Raw genomic sequence first — 21,420 nt, 5'->3', positions numbered from 1 at the left:
TGTGCTAATACCTTGGGAGTTCTGGGTCTAGATCTGCCTTTCGCAATGAAATAGCTTTATAAATTTCTAGAAGAATTTCATTGATTCTTCTGGGTTAGTCCTATGGTCTTTATAAAAAGTGGTGTAAAACCTTACATCTATAAGGAGAGTTATTAGATGTGTGTAAAAACCAAACACAGTAAAAAAAAAAAAAATAGGGTTGTATTATGCTAACTCATCATCTTGAATAAAAGGTTTGAAAGAACGATATCCATACTGAAAAGTAGAATAATTCAACTAGTCTTGGTAGCAGCCTAAACAGTTTTTAGATGACGTTAAAGCGATCTTTAGCCATTTATTGTTGCAATTGTCCATGACAGTACAGTCAATAGAGGCCAACACTTGAAGTCAGCAAGACCCAAGCAGAAAAATGTGTAAAACCAAGTAGCCCAGATCAGATTCTAATGAACATTTATAGCTCACTTCTAACTAAACATTTTTTCACTTGTGGCCTTAAGGCATCAGAGCTCATGATGGTTTTTGCATCATGGATTCTAATGGCGCAAAGCTAATGCCCTAATGCGCGCTGTGTAGTTTACATGAGAAGCTGGACTAGAGCTGGAGGCATAGGTGCGCACATCTGGCGCACATCTTTGTATGGTCAAATCCTCCTCGAGTCCTTTGGCAGTCTATAACCTGCATGGGGCGGGGGGCATTGTGAAGAACCACTGCACCACCCGCCCTTGGCTAGTGCTGCTGCTGCTGTCTGTCTGTCTTGCGTCTTCTATGGCCGACCCATGCTTTGTAATGCGTTGCGCATGTAGAAATTAAGGGGGTTTTGCTCTTAACTTTGGTAGTTCAGAATTGGGGCACAGAGGAAGTTGCTGCTTGGCTGGATCTGCTCAATTTGGGAGAGTACAAAGAAATCTTCATCCGTCATGACATCAGAGGGGCGGAACTTTTGCATCTGGAAAGACGAGATCTTAAGGTATACTTTTTTTTTTTTTTTTTGAGCTTTGGTTTTGGACCATTTCTTGCAACATAGACTCTTTCCTCCCGTGTGTCCTCTGTCACGTGCTTTCAGCTTGGCTTGTGTTACGCAAATGTCCAGTCATCTCACACATTCGTTGTTTGTGCTCTGACTTTCCTTGTGTGCTTTTCCAGTGAGAACATCAGCAGTATTTTCCTGTCAGAGCCCTTCTCTGACTGACTCTCATAGCTGAAGCCCAGCATGCACCTGATAGCTTCTCTCTGTAGCCACTGGTGTGGCTGTTACTGCCCTAACGTTTCCAAGTGCGACCTGTTTCTACCATCTCATTGTGTTGGGGCTGCATGGATGGTGATGGCTATTGTTGGAAAAGACTGAAAATGAATTGAATATAAGGTTAACTAAAAATCAATGTAAAATACCAGTAAGAAAGTCTTTCTAGTCTATGAAAGTACATTTGAGACAGCAGTGATAATTTTGAGTCCTGGGATTTTGTTCTGTTTCTCAGCTGGACTCTAGAGGTCACATGAATAACTAGACCAGTAAATCAAAACTCCCTTTCCATGACACATAGTTGATGTCTTATTAGTTTCAAAAAGAAGTAACGGGCTGGAGAGATGGCTCAGAGGTTAAGAGCACTGAATGCTCTTCCAGAGGTTCTGAGTTCAATTCCCAGCAACCACATGGTGGCTCACAACCATCTGTAATGAGATCTGGCGCCCTCTTCTGGCCTGCAGTCATATATGCTGTATACATAATAAATAAATAAATCTAAAAAAAATTTAAAAAAAAAGTAACTTTTATTATTATTATTATTATTATTATTATTATTATTATTATTTAGTAAATGGAGTTTAAAATATGCATAGCTGCTTTCTCAGTCATGTATGCCAAAGCCAGAAATCCTTTCATTGATGATGTGCGGTAATACCCTGGTTTACTTTGGGTACATACTCAACAGTTGAACAGCCAAGGCAGGATTATTCTGTCCAGGATATATGACCAGAAGACAGGAGCTGGAGAGATACGGTCAGCTCCCGCTGCATAAGCATAGGAATGCGAGGTCAATCCGCATCACCCATGCAGACAACGGCAGCATGGTGGCATTTCTTAAACCTCAGAACTGGGGCTTAGTAGAGACAGGAGGGTTCTCTGGCCAGCCAACCTCACCAATGGTCTCTAAACTCAGTGAGAGACCCTGTCCAAAAACAATGCAGTCATGAGTGATGGAGGAAGGCACAGGTCAACTCCGGACCTCCACAGGGATGCACACACAGAGAAGCATGCACAGTAGGAGTTTACTGTATCATATTTGCTCGCTACATGCTGCCATTTTACAACTACAATAAATAACATTGCTGAAACAATCCCTTACTGATAGATAATGTTCTAGAGTGTACGGAGTGATGACTTTTCTAGCTTATTTATAACTCTCGTGCTTTCATCTGCACAATTTAGCAGAGATCTTGGTCCAAGTAATGGATAATATAAAGTTCATGTCTTTATTAAGGAGTTGTACAGTACCTTAGCAGATCAAAAGGAGAATGCTGTTCCTTTCTAAACATTGTTAGCTGTGATAATAATAAAGTAGCTTAATTATTCTGTGTGTCCTAATGGATGCACTTTAGAATATACTGTGTTTAAGTTCATAAAGCAAAGATTGACCTCAGAACTTGACATGAATGCATGCGCATGTGCACACACATGGCATATACACAGGACTATAGGACCTTTTTATAGCTAGTGTTTATGTAGCGTCTGATAACATTGGCAGGTTGCAATATTTATTGAACAGTCAGTTGCTTGTTAATGGATTGTTCTAGGATCCCTCTGTGTCATTTGCCTTCTAGAGGCTCACATCATACATATGCTGAACTCGTGTATGTTAAAGGACACCTAGATACATACATGTTCATGTTATGTGACTACATATACAGATATATACTCAACACAGAGATGTACACACACACATATATTGAATGTAGCAAGATTTGCCAAATGTTAAAGCTCATGTATACACAGAAGCCAAATTAGAGAGAGAAAAAAAGAAAGTAAGAGAAGAAAGGAGATGATTAAGAAGTAATTTGCTAAACTTTCTCATTAGCGTCTCATGATTTGGGTTTGTTTTCTTTGTGTTTTTAAGGCCAATTATGTTCTCTCCCTTGATACTTTCCTTTAGAAATTTGCATCACCACTTAACCCTTTTGGTTTTAAAATAGGGTGCGGGCTATGGGGAGAGGACATTTTTACAGAGAGAGCCTTCTAGAGAACAAAACCGTGAGACTGGAGAGCCGCTTCCCTGTCCTCTGTGCCTTCCTGTCAGGAGCAGCAGACTGTAGACTGGTTCAAAGACACTGGGGAAGAACCACCGACTGTGGAATGGTCCCATTGCTTCAGCTCCTCCTCCTGGATATGTCAGTGATTCTCAGTCTCCTCGAAGCCCTTGGCCTCATTAGTGAACGTTAACTGTTGCCAGCTGGCTCCGGACACTTGAGTATCACAGAGGGCAGAGATCTTACCGCGTCCCAAGAGGGACTCTGATCTTCTGTCCCTCTCCGGCTCTGCTCTGTTCTCAGCTATGCCCCTCGCCCTTCGGGTGCCCGGCAGCAGAGACACCCAGAGTCAGAGTTAGCACCTCCCTCTTCCTGATCCATCTCGCCATCCCAGCCAAACTCTGACACAGTAGATCCTCTACCATCATTGCTCTCCAGTTCTTCCCAGGAGTTTCCTCCACACTGCATCCCACATCCCACCTTCTTGTGGAAGATCAGTAGCTTTCGTCTTGGTCTTGTCACTGGTCCTCTGTCTCTCCAGCCCATAGTTCGTGTTGAATCACCATGATACGAGGATGTCATCTTCAACCAAGCATGTTGTTTTTCTGCTTCAAATCTTCCAGCAGCTTCTCATTCTTGGGAGAACAATGGCGTCCATCTCTGTGGAGGCCCAAAGGCCCTGCCTGTTTAATCCACCTTCTTATCACTGGCCCCTGGCCCATCCACCCTGGCCTTCTTTCAGTTGCTTAAAACTACTATTACTGACCCTAAGGGTGTGTCCTCATAGCCTGTTTCTCTCACTACCCCTCACCCAGTTAGCTCCTTCCCAGGGCTTGGCCAGAATGTCCCTGCCTTATCACTGGAGATTACTAAACAACCGAAGACACTTGGCAAAGAGAAACATTTCTAACATGCTTTAGCAGAGCAGGAAGCCGGCAGTGACCTTTCCCGTGCTGGGACACAGTAGGGGAGGGATGCTGGAGAGGATGGAAAAGACACAGTGAAGGCTCCCCCCTCCCACATTCTGAAAGGTGTGTGTGGGTACCCGGAAGGATAACTCAACATCTGCACAGGAGTCTTTGGCAAAATTGTGTCTATTCATCCAAAGAAACAAAAAGTTAGAAATGAGGTATGATAAATACAATAAAATAAGTATACAGGTCTGGAGAGATGGAGACTGGGCAGGAATCTAGTCAAATCAATGAGCTCCAGGTTCAGAGAGACCCCATTTCAAAACGACTCAAGGCTTCCTTCCAGTGGAGGGATTGGGACACCTACCCAGGCACACAACCTTCGATCTACAATTTGTCCTGCCTGCAGGATGTGCTGGGGTCAAGATGGCATAGAGATTGTGGGAGTGGCCAACCAATGACTGGTCCAACTGGAGACCCATGCCACGTGAGGGAGCCCACCCCTGACACTGCCTGGAGGGCCGGGAACCAGAGTCCTAAAAAAAGAAAAAGAAAAGAAAAAAGAAAAAAAAAGGAGAAGACACTGTGTTGATCTTTGGCTAGATCATGCACACACAAACCACACACCTGTCTGCACACATACATCCACACACAAACACATCCCACATAAAAACTAAATAGACAATGATGCATGCATACGATACCTGCTAAAATGGCAGCTATATCAAATGTCAAAGCAAATCTTTTATTACAACCCAACAACAGGAGACAAGTAGATACTGAAGTTGGTCCAAGGAAAGACAGGGAGCTAAGAAGCCATTGTAACTGCGTTCCCTCTGGAAGACATTCCTCTCATGGTACCAACGCAGTACTTCTGAGTAGAATCCCCAAAGTGTCTGCATTCTGGAGAACGCAGTGTTTGTATGGCCTAAAAGAAGATGTCTGATATTGAAATCTATTTTATAAGTACAGTACTAGATTATTACAAAGTCTAAAGAACAAGTCTTCTGTTTGAATGGGAACTCTGACGTGTAGATTTACATTCTTTTTGCAAGAAAATGATTTTTTATTTATGTGTACATCTGTGTCAATATAAGCCATGTGTACCGTGCCCACAAGGCCCGCAGAAGGCGTAGGATCCCGAAGCTGGAGTTACAGGTCGTTGTAAACCACTTGACATGGGTGCTAGGAATTGAACCTGTGTCTTCAGGAAAAGTAACAAGCTCTCGTAGTCACTGAGCCATCTCCCTAGCCCCATTGAAATACTCACTTACATTCCAAATTTATGCAGCTGACATGGATTTGGGCTTGCCTTCAAGTTGATATTTATCACATACCCAAGAAATGTGTAGAGCCTTGGGACTAATTGTGTTTACCCTGGTAGCACATGAGAGCATTTGTTTTTCTGGGTCAGTTAAGTTTGATAAAAATGTTACCCTGAAATGATCCCAAGCTTGAATAGCACTAGCTATGGAAAACTTGTTTTCCAGGAGGATTTAGAACGATGGTTATGATTACTACTCTAAAGTGTGAGAGAGATAGTGTATGCTGTTTCCATGTGTGTGATTTAAATCAGTTTGATATGCTTCATTTCTAAGTTTATAAGTAAAACCAGCCCTTACATTATAGAACTGAGTGAACTTTCTTAGAATGTTTCCATTTTGTAAACAAGTCATCTTGTAGTTCACTTTTGGGCGGGATTTGGGAAAGACGGGAGAGAAGAACAGGAGAATTGGTCACACGTGCTGGGCCCAGCCAGCCTGGGCTGCACTGAAAAGGATCTGAAACAAGAGACACCTTCCTTGCCTCGAAAGGCCTCCACATGGTCACTGTAGCGTAATATAGCCAAGGACAGCCTTGAGTGCTTTATCCACCAACTTCTGTCTCCTAAGTCATGGGCCTTCGGGCATGTGCCACTGTGTCTGGCAGGCCACAATTTTAAGCACAAAAGGTGGGTGTGGTGCATTATTCAAGAGGTTGAGGCAGGAGAATCACAAAGAGTTCAAGAGTAGACTGAACAAGACAACAGGACCTTGTCTCCAAAATAAGAAGAATATGTGTGTGTGTGTGTGTACATGAAAAAAGCGTGTGCCTTAAAAGCCCAGCTATCCTTCATCATTTGCCTCAATTCACAAAAGAGCTTGTCTTTAAAAATGAAAAGGGAGAGGAAGAAACCATATTAGTTTTGACTCTTGAACAGTTTTCCTAGCTGTACATAATCCATGAAGATACCAAGAGGATTTGTATGGAGTATGGTATCTTTTTATTGATTGGTCATTTTTCCCCCCCAGTATTAGGCTATTTCTGTTTTATTAGCTTAGTTTTTTAGCTATCACTTCTAGAACCATTGAATATAAACTGTTAATAAAATGGATAAAGTAAGTGCTAATTATGCTAATTACTAGTTGATAGTTTAATTTCTAGTCTTATTGGTAAACTGGTCTCCTTTCTCCCTCCTCCCTCTTTCCTTTCTTTCTTTTTTTTCTTTTTAGGACCTGGGGATACCGAAAGTGGGTCATATGAAGCGAATTCTCCAGGGAATTAAAGAGCTTGAAAGGAACCCTCCCAACTTGGACTGAGGTGTGGTCGCACTGGTGCTATTTCCTGGAAGAGGAGTTCTCGGGACTCAATACAGCGTTCTTGGAAGCCGCTGGCTGTTCTTGTGATTTTCTGGTAGATAAGCACCACCGAAGCACCTCTCTGGATTGATGTTTTGCTGTGGGTGAAAGTTTTGATTTAAGGTATTACAAAATCATTTTTGTGCCAAAAACAAAACCCCAAACAAACAAACACCCAACTCAACCCATTCCACAAAGCCATTTTCTTGTTGGGCAAACCTGACATGCTAGGAAGTTCTTGCAGCAGTGAAAAGAGGAAGAAGGACTGGAGACAGTTGCCTTGTCTAAAAGGTGGATTTTGCTTGCTCGTTGTCCATTCTCCGTAGAGCCGGCTGACGGACCGGAGGCTCTCTCGTGCACCTGCAGCTGTGTTGACGGTATGCAGTTGAAACTTCTCAGGCTTCCTTAGTGAAGGCATTGGCTCCTTCCTAGAAACCTCTGGGTAGGAGATGAAGATAGGAGTTGGGTTTTGAGTCTTTTCACCCTAAGTTCCCAGTATCCACTGGTCAAAGAATGTGGTGAGACCAACCCATCACATACTATGAATGATGCAAATTTAATGCACGATGTTCCTGCCTGAGTTGTCCTTCTTTTTTCTTGCATGTCATATATATTATTGTAGTACTTCAATAGCTTTAATGTCTGTTATAATGAAATTTAATTTATTACCACCCAGCTACCCAAGCACTTTTTGTTGGTTAAGGGCACTTTTCTTCAGTGTGGACTTTTAAGTAAAGATTCCATACTGAGACTCTGTGAACATTCATCTGTGCCATGATCAGCAAATGATATATATCTTATGCAAACCAAATTTATTTTGCCTATCCCAAACCATGGGTATATGCATTAAGAGACTTGTTGGGCAATTTTCATAAGCTTTACATGTTCTGTTGCCTAACAGAACTTATTACAACTTTCCAAACTCAAATCCTCACATTTTGTTCCCATTTTTTTCATTTCAATTTAATAACCATTTTGAGTTTCTGCTTGAATTTGTAAAACTGTGGACATCTAGGAATTGTCCAAAGTCTCAGCTAAGATTTGCACCCTGAGTTATCTGCACCAGCTGAAGCAATTATTGACATGAATTCCCCAATGGAAGAAATTTAGTTTTGCTTCTTAAGGGCTTTTTGTATTATTATATCACACACATTTTGATAGTCTACCAGGTAGAAATTATTTTCCTTTTTTTAAACCATTGTATGTCTGTGTTGCTCAATAGAATTACCAAGTTTGAAAGCCAAAGGTATATATGTCAAAAAAGTACAACTATCTTTATAAGTGTTTTCTGGTCATTATATGCCAAAAATCAATTGGAATATTTGGAAGTTCTATGAGATATGAGAAGCAAGCAGGTTGTTGATCCAGCGGATACAGTTTTAATAGTAATCTGCTAGGTGCCCAGTAGATACACACACACACACACACACACACACACACACACACACACACACACACGTGTACACTTACATGCCCATATACCTTTACCTATATAAATGCACTTACTCACATGTTGTCTTGAGATACAGTATCCCTGATACTTTCTAGACAATCATTTGCCCAATGTTTGACATTTTATTTCTAACTTGGGTATTTACTAGTAAAAAATATCACAAAATTTAGATACCTTTAAAATAAATGAGGACCTGGCCACAGCAGGGCAAAAACAAAAAATTCTACAGACAATCTTGAAGGGTTCCTGACCATATAAATATGTCTGACTATATATTTTTTACCTAAGTTGTGCACAATGGAAATTTTCCAAAGATAATTCATATCGAGGCTTTTGAGCTGACGATCAGCCAATCCCTTAGTGATTTTGATGTTCTGCACACCTGTGAAGTAGAAGGTCTCTTTTGTATACCGCCTGGTGAGTGCCCTGCCAATACTTCCTGTGAAACCAGATTATCAGAGGCCACATTCCCAGAAGTCTCCCTAGATCATTGTTCAGGAGAAAGGGCTGGGGGTGGGGAGGGACTCCAGCATAAAGACCACTCCAGGCCTGTGTTAATATAGAAACCATTACTGGGTTTTCACCTGCCCCCAAATACATCTCTATCAACACACATTAAAAAAAAAAAAAAAAAAAAAAAAAAAAAAAAAAAAAAAAAAAAAAAAAAAAGTTCTAATGGCTACTTCCCTAGGGGTGGGCAGTGATTGGCTTTTCCTTTGTTTGGTAATCTTTCCAGTTCCTGCTAACACCTTTTATGTGTTCTGTAAAATCCCAACTCATGAAAACTTTCATTAAGTAGAATGGCTTTGGGAAGACGGACATCCTTCAAGATGACAGTTTGAATGAGCGGTTTTGTCCAATGTGAATGTTTTTCTCTGTAATCCATGTCAGCATGAATCAGGGCTGGATGCCAGTGAGTTCAGCTTACCAGCAGTGTGCTCTCAGAGACTCCATCGGTCTCTGCTAGTGTCAGAAAGAAACCATCTCATCCGAGGTAGGGTTTCAAAAACAAGACAGTGGGGGATGCCTCTCACTAAGATTCAGTCATATCTGGGATGCAGAGGATGTGTCTTTGATCCTTGCTTAAGTGGAAAGAGACGCTTTCCTGTGCACCTGCCTGTAGCTTGCTCTTCTCTCCTCCAAATTATTTAATGTTCATTTGTCCTCCCCACCCCCAAAGGAAAGGAAGAGAGTTAAGTTTAAGTAAAACCCCAGGTCTGCCCAAATTCTCACTGCCTTCTGCTCCCCTTTCTCCATTACCCCATGAAACCTTTCACCTCCCTGATTTTTATTTTAATGTCACAGGTCATTTAGCAAAATGTTGGGGACAATTAAATACATTTTCAGTTTGCTAGATAATTGAAACGTTAGGCCATTTGGAGACATATTGCTGTGGTGGAGGAGAGATGTTCTGTGGATGTTCAGATCTGTGTTCTCCAGTATTTCAGCCACTGGGCACCTATGGCTATTACATTTAAGTTTATTCTTACCAGTAACTTCATTTATTAGTTGCATTACCCACATTTTGAGTGCCCTGTAACCACAGATGTAGAACATTTTCACCATTGCAAAAATACTCCATTTGACAGCAGTAGCCTGGGTCACTGCTACTGAAAATGTGGTCCATGGGCAGTCAGCATTACTGTTATTTGGGAGCTTACAAAAAATTGCAGAATCCTGGAGCTGACAAGATGGTTCAGCGGGTCTGGCAACAAGTTTAACGCCAGGTGCCACATAAAAGTGGGAGGGGGGGGGAAAGCTCTTATAGACTTGTCCTCTGGCCTCACTATGCCCACCATGGCATGTTCACCCACATATTATCATGCATATATACACAATAATAAATAAATGCAATTTTTGATTGGAGAACCTCAGGTCCACTCCAGGTCTGCTGAATTCAAATCTTCCTTTCAGTCATATCCCTCAGGCCTCTCTCCAGCCCTTAGAGACTTTAAGCTACCACTGAGCCACCCACATTTGCTCAGTTTGTTATTCAGGTGATACACTCAGTTGCTCATGACTTCATTCACACTGAACATTCCAGAAGAATATGTACTGAGATGAAGATTAGGCAGTCTCCTTCAACTTGCACATTTTCATTTTCTTGTATCAGTAGATTATCCTGTTGCCATAGTTCATGCTTGAAGGCTCATAGCAGCCCACACACATTAAATGACTCATTAGGTGTACAAAAAAAAGGATGAAGAATCCAAATGATTTCAAGAAAAGTAAATGTCCTTTAAACATAAAAATATGCCTGAAAGCAGGCATATTTTGCTAGGTTTGGATCTCTTTGTCTTATGCTAACTTATCTTGATTTTCACATGGTTCATAATCTGTTAAAAATAGTTCCTGAAAAACAATATGTTCTTGGCCTCCAAACTCAAATTGTTCAATTCTATAATGAGATCTTTTCCCAGTGATTTATTGCCAGGAATTTGACCCTTAATTTTTATATTTTCATATAAATTACTCAAACATAGCTTCCTAGCTACTGTGATATACAAGAATCTTACTGTTTTTGACTCCATGGGTTGTTTTGACATGAATTGACAAGCTATGAACTGAGAAATTAAAGGTGATCGATCCCTCTGTGCATCACTTCTAGAGCAAACCATTTCCAGCTCCAGCTGAGCCAGTGAACTTTCATTTTCCAAGGATGAATTCCTGGGGGAATGTCTATTTTAACTCAGCTGTAAAATCACTTCCTTTTCAACTCTGACATCTAGAATCTCTCTCTCAGCTCCCCCACCCCAATGGACACATTCTCTGTAGGTGGAAGTTGATTTTTCAAATACCAGACTCTCCCCAGTACAGGTGGGGAAAAAGGAATTAGAAATGAAACTTCCTCAAAGGGGACTGCTGCTTCGTGGGATAGCCTTTGCCAGCGGCTTCCCCAACTCGGCTGCCTGGCTGCCCTGCCACTACCCCACCCCAAGCGTAGTGAGCCCTCCCTCTAGGTTGTTCCTGCTGTGGTGTTCTCAGTGGACTTTTGTGTTACAATCTCCTCATATTGGTAACGATGCCTTAGTAATAGGGTTCCTTCACAAAGATGCAAGTAGAACTTTAGAGAGTGATAATTATTGTTTTCCTATAATAAGCAAAGCATTATTTTTCTTTATTGTTATTTTCCCAGGTTTTGTTTAGAGATGTTTATGTTAGAAGAAAATATATAAAGGTTTGTCGATACAGGGAACGGAGAGCTAAAGACAGCTGGACTGTACCTGCCTTTCTCTGTAGTTGTCTGTTATTTTCAGGTAGAGCCATTAGACAGAGTAGCCGAGACTGTATTAACTCAATAACAATGCTTAAGATAGGCTCCACAGTGTATATATTATAGATGAACAACTCACGTCCTTTTATGTAATTTAATATATTGTATTTACATTATTTAATATACTCATTTTTTGCACTTCCAAGTTTTAGCTGGGAAATAAAAACCAAGCCACAGCTTTAAACTTATTTAAAAATCCACATAAAAATATTTCCTTCTAGCTACAAGTTACAAATTGTGTAAGACTTTGTGAATAGTCTGGGTATTTCTTACTATCTAGATTTCAAGAGTAAATTAACCAACAGAACACAGGGTTACTTATAAAGTGCATTAAAATAAAGACATTTCATACTCAACTGATGCTATCAAAGTAGGTGAATGCAGTTAAATATATAAGCAGACAAGGAAGGAGAATGTGTTTTATGACCCTTAATAGTTGATTGTACTGTTGTTCTACACAGCTTAGCCGTTCCTACTTCTACATCTGAGTACTAAAGACGTGCAGCCGAAGGCTGCCTACAGTGCTGATAGGAGCTAGCTAGTGGTGTGAAAGGCTTGGGTATCACAGCACACCCAGTTTTGTGAGGTATATATTGTATACTGAAGATGACTAACACATTGGAATAATATATTTATCTAGAGCTGGTAAATATGAAAATTATTTTCAAGCCTTCAAGTAAATTGCATTGACTTTTCTCTTTCAATGGGATAAAAGTCACTTGTATGTTTCAATCTATTTGTACCACAACTGTCTCCTTTACTGGTATTATTGATTTTCATATTACAACTTTTTCTTACCTTTTTATACCAAAAGAATTGTCATGCTGGTTATTCAACCTTGCCAAGATGTATTTGAGTTTGCAAGACTTTTGGCAGATAAAATATTTAATAACAAACAGATATAAAAGCTTTGTATATTTTGTGGCTTTAGGGGCAAGCATTGCACCTTTGAATTTCTCTCTGTGGGACAGTGCTGACGTCAGCACCGTCCCTTAAAGGCAGTATTCCTTAGAACCGGTTGTATAAATCAGTGCCCTTATTTATTACGTTGTGAAATGTACTCTTTATACAGAATCCGTATCTGAGCTCCTTTCGTTTTTACTGCTGTTGCCTGGAGTGTAATAGCTCTGTTAATGGTTGACTTATATACTTGAAATGCTCATTTCTGTCAAACAGATGCCCAGTGTTTTCCTTCTTTAAAAAAAAAAAAAAAAACCAAAAAAAAAAAAAAAACCTTATTTTCTTTCCTGTCTTAGGTAACTGAACAGTCACAGGAACTTTTCTACAAAATGGTTTTTATATCTAAAAAGGCACAAAGCAGAAAGAAAGCACGAAAATGAATAACATAGTCAAGAGATCTGTTAAGCTATATTTTGCCCAATATATGTCATGTCTTCATTCTGTAAGTCTTTTCTTGTAGTGAATTTTTAGTTTTTGTGGTGGGGACATGTCAGTGATTGCACTGGCCAATTCCAATAAGCATTGAATCTTGAATCCTCCCAAAGACCTCACACCTCTAATGTCTACCCTTTGGTTCCAAAGTCTGTGCTTGAAATCTGTTTCCCTGTGATTTGGGGCTATACTGCAAATGGTATCCATGGATACTGTTTGCTTATTTCTGTCAAATAACGAGAAAGTTTAACTAAGTTTTTCATGATTCCCATTTGGATATATTCTTGACTCAACTATTCAAAAACCCAAACATTCCAAATGCATTTGCACAACATACCATGGAGAATAAAATCACTTGTTTTCAGGGAAGGAAACAAAGATTTCTGTTTTCAATAATCGCACTGAAAGTTGTAAATCAAAGAAAACACTTTAATCCCTAAATACAACTGTTTTCTATTTATGATGTGAACAGCAGGTAAATTGTAAGTTATTTAAACCTATTAGGAAATTAAGAATTAGTTTGCTTTTAATGACAGAGCTTTGTATTATAGTGTTGTAGATGCATTTATTGAGGATAGAAAAAATGAGAATATGTTAGAAGCATAGATAATTCAGGAACTTATGGCAGTTTGACAAGGCCTAGGAACAAAGAGTTTGAACACATTTTTCATGCTGTATTGTAGGGCAGAGCACACATGAAATGTGTGACATGGTGGGCAGTGAACCTCAGAAAGTGCCCTATTGGTCATGTCTGAAATCCTTCCTAGAAGTTAGCTAATTAACTCTCCAGGGAGCCCATTTTACTGCAGAAATTTATAGGTTAGTTAGGAGGCACTTGGGGTGACCTAATCTCCATGACATTTGGAACAGCTCCTGCAAATGTTTATTTCACAGGGTAGAGATGTCTGTGCTTTCTCAACTCAGCAATAGATGCAGTGGTAACCAGTCACAGGGGTTTAGATGGTTCCTGTAAAGGACAAGATAAAGGTGACTCAGTCCATACCATAAACACCAAAGAAATTTTCCTGAATTCGCTGAGCCTTGAAATGTGTTAGCTGTGATACCTTTTCCTTAATACTTTTTATTTATAGTATTTATGTAGAACTGACCTCTTGGATCCTGAAGAGGGTCATTCTGTTCCACCTTGTCAGTGGCTCGTGGTCTTTTGTACACCTAATATATTTTGATGCCTTGGGTTCCCAGTTCAAAGAGTTGCCCCACACTGCCAGTTACAAGTAATTAATCATTTTTCTGCTATAAGAAAGGACAGATATCAGCATGAGTCCTACGTTGATTTACCATTTCTTTCTCAGTGTCATTTTAGTTATAAAGAAAGGCATCCCAGTTATAACATGAAAAAAAAAAAAAAACCCTAGTAACCCTTGACATTCCATTTAGACATGGACACGAAGGGCAGGTGGCTCAGTGGTAGAGAGCTTGTTCTGCAAGTTTGCCGCCCTGATTCAATTCCAACATTGCAAGAGTAGAAACAAACAAACAACCCCCCCCCCAAATAAAGTGAGGTTGAATGAGTAACATCTGCCCGGAATAGGTCATGGGTCTTTTAATCTATATAACATTCATTTCAGCTAGAAACTCACTCCTGAAATCTTCAAACATTTAGGGTAGTTTCAGGTTTTCTATGTTCATGTTAAGTGTCTATTTTATGGAGATAAATAGAGTTTTCAGCAAGGCTTTCACCGACTTCCTTAGGGTAATTACCCCAAGAAGAGACCTCATGAAGGCTCTAGCTTAGAAGTGAAGCAACGGGATTCTTTGCCAGCTTTCCCTGTGCTAAGACCCTCTTGACATTTCAACATCTTCCAAAATGGCATCTTTGATCTAGATAGAGCACGGCCACGTCCCTACCTTCTCTGACTTGGAATAGTATTCCATTGTGCAGTGTACCTCCAAAAACATCCCACAGAGAAACAGAAGCAGATGTCCTAATCATTGCCACAGTGGAAATCCAAGAGAAATCCATTAGAAATCACTGCAGTTAAAGCAAAGTGTGAGCTTATTTTCATAGGACATTTTGATGTAATGACTAGCTAATTTTTCCTTTGATTTTAGCCGGTTGGTGAAGAAGCCATACTGGCTGATTTCTGCTCTGGAAAGTTCTTTGTCCAATATGGCAGTTTATTAACAGCATAGCTTGGTGCCTCAGAGCTCCTGTGGTCTCCCTTCCCCCAAAATTGGGATTCTGGAAACGTGAACACTATATGACATAAGGAAAAAGACTAACTTGGAATTCATCTGCATGCTTTTTCTTTGAGCTTATTTGCATTTTGAGATATGGTCTTAACACATGGTCCTATCCCAGGCTGGCCTCAAACTCACTATGTAGCTCAAGATAACCTCCAACCTGTAACTCTTTAGCCCAGCCTCCTCTCTCTATCACAATAATGACTTTCATGAACTTTCATGATGGCTGATCTCTAAGTGATTATTGTAGAAAGATTTGGTACATTCACGGAGGGAGAGTCTTTTGCTGGGAATTTGTTTCCCCCAGAGACCTGCCCTGGAGTTGACCCCACTACAGCTGATATTCAGCATAACTTCAGCACGTGTCCTGTTACAGATGTCAGGTGAGAGGCCCCCGTGTTTGAATGTGCAAATGGGGCAGGTCTTGGGACCCACAGTTCTTTTGTTCCCTCCACTTTTACTTGAAAAGCCTTCAGAAAGATGACGCTGTGTTGATGACAACATTATGCAAATTGTGTTTTTCTGACAAGAAATTTAAAATGAAATATGGAACAAAACAAGTGCTTCATCCTAATGGAGGTTTTGATTATGCAAGTAAATTATTTTATAGGTTGTTTTTGGTATTTATTGCAGCCGTGTATGTATATATATATATATATATATATATATATATATATATATATATATACATACATATATATTTACCATCCCAGAAATTCAAATGGCATCTTGAGTTCTGTCTCCCTAGTTGAACTAAAGTAATAATTCCACTGCCTTGTCTCTGTCTTCACCATTTTTCTTTCCTGTTCTTTTGCTAATTCTTCAGCAACCCAATTTCCTGCTTGCATTCTCTCTTCCCAGAGTACAGAGACACACATATGTTTTGTCTTCTCTTTGCTAAAAGTCCTTGAGTAGGCTTTCCTGTCCCTTAGCAGCATGGACTCTGGACTTCTCCTCAAGCATGGCTTATTGAGCATGCTGCATGGGGGCAAAGGGCTGATCAGTGACTTCAGAGCTGGCTGCCCTGCCACCCCGTAGGCATCCTCCACCCTTCGTTAACCTTTCTTAGCCCAGGAATGTAGAAGAGATCCAGTGTGGGGGTTCAGTCCCTTGGCATAGTGGCATGCCACAGGTCAGCTCATCCAAGGAACTGTGCAAAGTCAGTGTTCTGTGAAGCACTGTTGGATAGCCTCCAACTTGTAATGCTTTGCCTCAGCCTTCCTATAGCATGTTTTTATTAGTTGTTTTTGTTAATCCACCTCAATGACAGCTTAATTTTTCGGGCCAGTATTTCATCCATGCTTCATGTATAGTCAAAGTTTTTCTATTAATATCATACTTAGTTACACATACCCAGACAGACACACCTCTCCCGCTGAATTTCTCTATTCTTTTTGTAGTCCCAGAGTCTAGCTAGTACATAATAGGACTTTGACTAATGTTTTTGAATTATATTTTTATACTGTCACAAATAAAAGCTCAGAACACCGGTGAAAGTCTGGTGTTAGCAAAGACACATGCCCTCTGAGCAGACAAATAGAACGTCAACAGGCAAAAGCAATTGTTTTTTTTATTAAGGATCATCATTTGTTAATCACGTGTCTTTACATCAGAAGTATTTACCAGATCTGAATTCTTGTTTCCGGAAGTGAGACATAAATTTCCACGTTGCTGCCAGAGTCTTGCTTGTGTTCATACACTTGCCCTACAGATTGTCTTTCTGTTCTATGCACTCAATACTTAGAATCTTCACAGACAAATATATATATATTGATGATGAGACTTGGAAAGGAATAAAAAACAATAATAAAAGTGAAAATTTTAAAGCGATGTTCACTCAAGAAGGCAGAGGTGAAGTTTGTATGATTTCAAGCCACTTACTATTAATGATTATTGTATTACAAGTAGAGGAAGATCTGTGGCTGCCATTGCCCTTCTAAGACATAGAGAGTGAAAACCTTGCTGTTACCTCTGGGCCCATTTTCCTTTGTGATTCTCTGAAGCTGTTCTGCCATGCACCCAGATAATGATAAAAGTTAGCACAGCGCTCTTCAAGTTAAATTTCTCAAACGAACACTAGTCAGTGCATATAATAAAAGTGCAATGCTCTCTTCTAGGCACTTGGTAAACTTTTCCTACCTGCTATAACCTTGGCACTCACTTAGATGCTGAAGATGGAAAAATAAGACAGGATTCCTGTCTGGTAGAGTTTAAATTTGTTCTCAATTTGCTTTTCCTACAGTCTGTATTAAGAAATGAGGAGGAATTTAAAAAAAAAAAAAAGTTTTTTCCTCAGGTTATTTCAGTCGAGTCTAATTCCTCCCCACCATCCTCCAAAACTAACCAAATCTGAGTCATCATGAAGCAATCCCATTTTTATTTCTACAGCTGTTAAATGTTCATGTCGGCCATAGTCCGGGCCGTGACTGATCAAGTGTACGCTTCATTAACCCTGCACTACACTACTTCTGCCACTAGAGGAGCTGTGCTGGAACTCCAGTGTCCCCTTTATAGAAAAGGGTGAATCTCAGGTTTATTTTGGGAAGGCAGAAATTCATGACATTCATAGCAAAATGCATGAGGGGCAACATTATAAACCCCCAGGGGAGGATGGAGGTCGCACTGTCATGTTTCCCTGGAGATGGAAAAGCTCTGTTTGAAGCTGCAGGTTGGTGTTAGCACCTTAGATTAGCACCTTAGCTATGGAGAGCAGAAAGTAATGGCATTTAACAGGTAGCACATGTATCTCGGCATACAGTAATACACTAGTATTTGTACACCACAAGGTTCTGATATGTAGATGAGACACAGCAAACGTTTGAGTTATGATATTGACTTCTAAGTACTTATTGATGGGTAGGCTATAGGTTTCCTTTATGAGAATGAATAAACTGTCTTTATCTTTACTGTCGATAAGGTTTCGAGGGGAGGGCTTTGTTGGTTTGTATTTTCACATTTCGATAAGCATATATTGATATCACTATTTCCCATCATATAAAATACCAACCATTTCTGTGTCCCTTAGCAAAAGAAAGGTCTCCACTTGATAACTTTAGGCTTAGTTCAACTTTGTAAAAGGTCTAAAAAGGAACTGGACAAGGAAGGCTGGGCACTGTAACCTTCTGCCCAGCGCGTTCATTTCACTTTCAATAAAGATAATCAGAACTAACTTCCCTCCTGTTACCATCATGGTAGAAACCTAACAGCGTAGTTCCTTCTCCTCTGTATATTAAAAAAGATAGTTTTAATTTAGTCTTGCCATATTTATAGCTAAGAATTTACTACATTTTGGTAGTCCGTTTTGAAACTAAATCCTTATATCTGAAAGATGCAGATAAAGTCTGCCTATTTATTACACAATGGGCTCTGTTTGCTACAGAAAAGAGTGAAACTTTTACCTGCTTAGCACACTTGCCATTGAAATATACCTGACAGAGCAGAGGTTATAACTTTGGCTCTACTTACTTTTAATAATGATAAGACGTGAGTTTTGTTTGTTTACATGCTGTTTACAATGGCATAATTTTTAAAATCTATATGACAATTGAGATATTTATTGCATACTATTTTAAAGATGTTTGAATGTGTTTTCACCTTTGGAATATATTGTTACATTTCCTTGTACAGATAATTTGGGTGGCTTTGTTAACGTAGCTAATAATTTTTATGACTACTAAGTGACCAGTTTCGGTGCCTTCGATTGTGGGGTGCATGACTATGTATTTATTGTAAGGAAGTCACTGATGTGTGTATTTTTGTACTTTGCTGAGAGTAATGGTTGGTGTACATGATGAGAGACGTCTTTCCCAAAGGGCACTGCCTTCAGAGCAACCTTCTCAAATAAAAAAAGACTGTGTTTGAAGGTGTGAGGTCTGCGCTTTTTCTGGAGGGAATTCATTCGGATGATTTTCAGAACAGTACAAAGGGGTCCTTTGTACCTTTAGCTACCACTACTGACCCCACGTCCACACACCATCTTGAAAAACAGGAATAGTCTAGACGGCATCAAAACCAGGATGCTGGTACTGATATGGTCAAGTTGTTCAACAGTTGAGTCACCCCAAGGACCCACTACAAGGCTTCTCTTGCTGCCCATTTGTGAACACATCTACTTCCCTTATGCCTTCGTCACCCAGTTCCCAACCCCAGGCAACTGCTAATCCATCTCCATTCCAAAACGTTTATTATTTCAAGTACATTATATTAGAATTATGTGTGACTTTGATTTATCCCCAAGATACATCCAAAACAATGTACATATCAGTGTGGATTTTTGGAGCTGTTTAATTTTTGGATTTTAATTTTTAATTATTGATGGATAATATTCCATGTGGTCGAGTTACTAATATTAAAAGCACAATTTGGTTTACCCCTACAGAAATAAGCCCTTGAAGTTCACTACAAAGTACTTGTTAAGTTCACAGTGTGGGGGCTGGAGAGATTGCTTAGTAGTTAAGAGGTCCTTAGTGCTCTTCCAGAGGTCCTGAGTTCAATTCCCAGCAACCACAAGGTGACTCACAACCATCTAGAGTGGGATCTGATGCTCTTTTTTGACATAAGACATACATGCAGATAGAGTTACTCATATACATTATATATATTTGGTTTTTCAAGTCAGGGTTTCTCTACATAGCCCTGGCTGTCCTGGAACTCACTGTATAGACCAGGCTGGCCTCAAACTCACAGAGATCTCACTGCCCCTGCCTCCCAAGTGCTGGGATTAAAGACATGCACCACCACTGTCTGATATAAATAAATCTTTTTTAAAAAAATCGCAAAAAGAACGCAAAACTCCTTCAGTAAAGTGGCAGGATACAAGATCAACTCAAAAAAATCAGTAGCCCTCCTATACACAAATGATAAAAGGGCTGAGAAAGAAGTCAAAGAAACATCACCCTTTACAATAGCCACAAATAATATAAAATACCTTGGGATAACACTAACTAAACAAGTGAAAGACCTTTTTGATAAGAACTTTAAATCTCTAAAGAAAGAAATTGAAGAAGATATCAGAAAATGGAAGGATCTCCCATGCTCATGGATAGGTAGGATTAACATAGTAAAAATGGCAATCTTACCAAAAGCAATCTACAGATTCAATGCAATCCCCATCAAAATCCCAACACAATTCTTCACAGACTTGGAAAGAAAAATACTCAACTTTATATGGAAAAACAAAAGACCCAGGATAGCTAAAAGAATCCTATACGATAAAGCAACCCTTGGAGGCATCACCATCCCGGACCTCAAACTCTACTATAGAGCTATAGTAATAAAAACAGCTTGGTACTGGTATAAAAACCGACATACGGACCAATGGAATCGAATTGAAGACCCTGACATTAATCCATGCACATATGAACACCTGGTTTTTGACAAAGGAGCCAAAACTATACAATGGAACAAAGAAAGTATCTTCAACAAATGGTGCTGGCATAACTGGATGTCAATATGTAAAAGATTACAAATAGATCCATATCTGTCACCATGCACAAAACTCAAGTCCAAGTGGATCAAAGACCTAAACATAAATCCAGTTACACTAAACTTAATAGAAAAGAAGATAGGAAGCACTCTTGAACGCATTGGCACTGGAGACCATTTCCTAAATAAAACACCGACAGCACAGACCCTGAGCATAACCATTAATAAATGGGACCTCTCAAAACTGAGAAGCTTTTGCAGGGCAAAAGACACAGTCAATAAGACAAAAAGACAGCCAACAGATTGGGAAAAGATCTTCACCAACCCCACATCTGACAGAGGATTGATCTCCACAATATATAAAGAACTCAAGAAACTAGACATCAAAGCACTGAACAGTCCAATTAAAAAATGGGCTAAAGAGCTAAACAGAGAATTCACAAAACAAGAACTACAAATGGCTGAAAGACATTTAAAGAAATGCTCAACATCCTTAATCATCAGAGAAATGCAAATCAAAACGACTCTGAGATACCACCTTACACCTGTTAGAATGGCTAAGATCAAAAACACCAATGACAACCAATGTTGGAGAGGATGTGGAGCAAAGGGAACACTCCTCCACTGTTGGTGGGAATGTAAACTTGTACAACCACTGTGGAAATCAGTATGGCGGTTTCTCAGAAAATTAGGAATCGAACTACCTCAAGACCCAGCCATCCCACTCTTGGGCATATACCCAAAGAATGCTGATACATACCATAAAGATACATGCTCATCTATGTTCATAGCAGCACTATTTGTAATAGCCAGAACCTGGAAACAACCTAGATGCCCATCAACGGAAGAATGGATGAAAAAAATGTGGTACATATACACAATGGAGTACTACTCAGCAGAGAA

At 39.8% G+C, this 21,420-nt stretch overlaps 1 protein-coding gene across 12 annotated transcripts in view; it reads left to right on the top strand.

Moving 5' to 3' along the window:
* Positions 1-8,234, top strand: part of Dgkh (diacylglycerol kinase eta) — a 166,553-nt gene extending 158,319 nt beyond the window's left edge. For 6 of the 12 annotated variants that reach the window (XM_076545425.1, XM_076545426.1, XM_042285250.2 and 3 more), the window contains 2 exons: positions 837-967; positions 6,644-8,234. In XM_076545425.1, coding sequence (XP_076401540.1) covers positions 837-967; positions 6,644-6,730 — 218 coding nt within the window. In that variant the 3' untranslated portion in view covers positions 6,731-8,234. The remainder of the gene's footprint in view (positions 1-836; positions 968-6,643) is intronic. The other 6 variants (XM_076545427.1, XM_076545430.1, XM_076545429.1 and 3 more) reach the window with 1 other exon arrangement.
* Positions 8,235-21,420: the final 13,186 nt, after the last annotated feature.

This window comes from Peromyscus maniculatus, chromosome 9 (genome assembly GCF_049852395.1).
Source record: "Peromyscus maniculatus bairdii isolate BWxNUB_F1_BW_parent chromosome 9, HU_Pman_BW_mat_3.1, whole genome shotgun sequence".
In the NCBI taxonomy this organism is placed as follows: domain Eukaryota; kingdom Metazoa; phylum Chordata; class Mammalia; order Rodentia; family Cricetidae; genus Peromyscus; species Peromyscus maniculatus.
The sequence above is the reverse complement of the archived record's forward strand: the minus strand, read 5'-3'. Positions and strand labels throughout refer to the sequence as shown.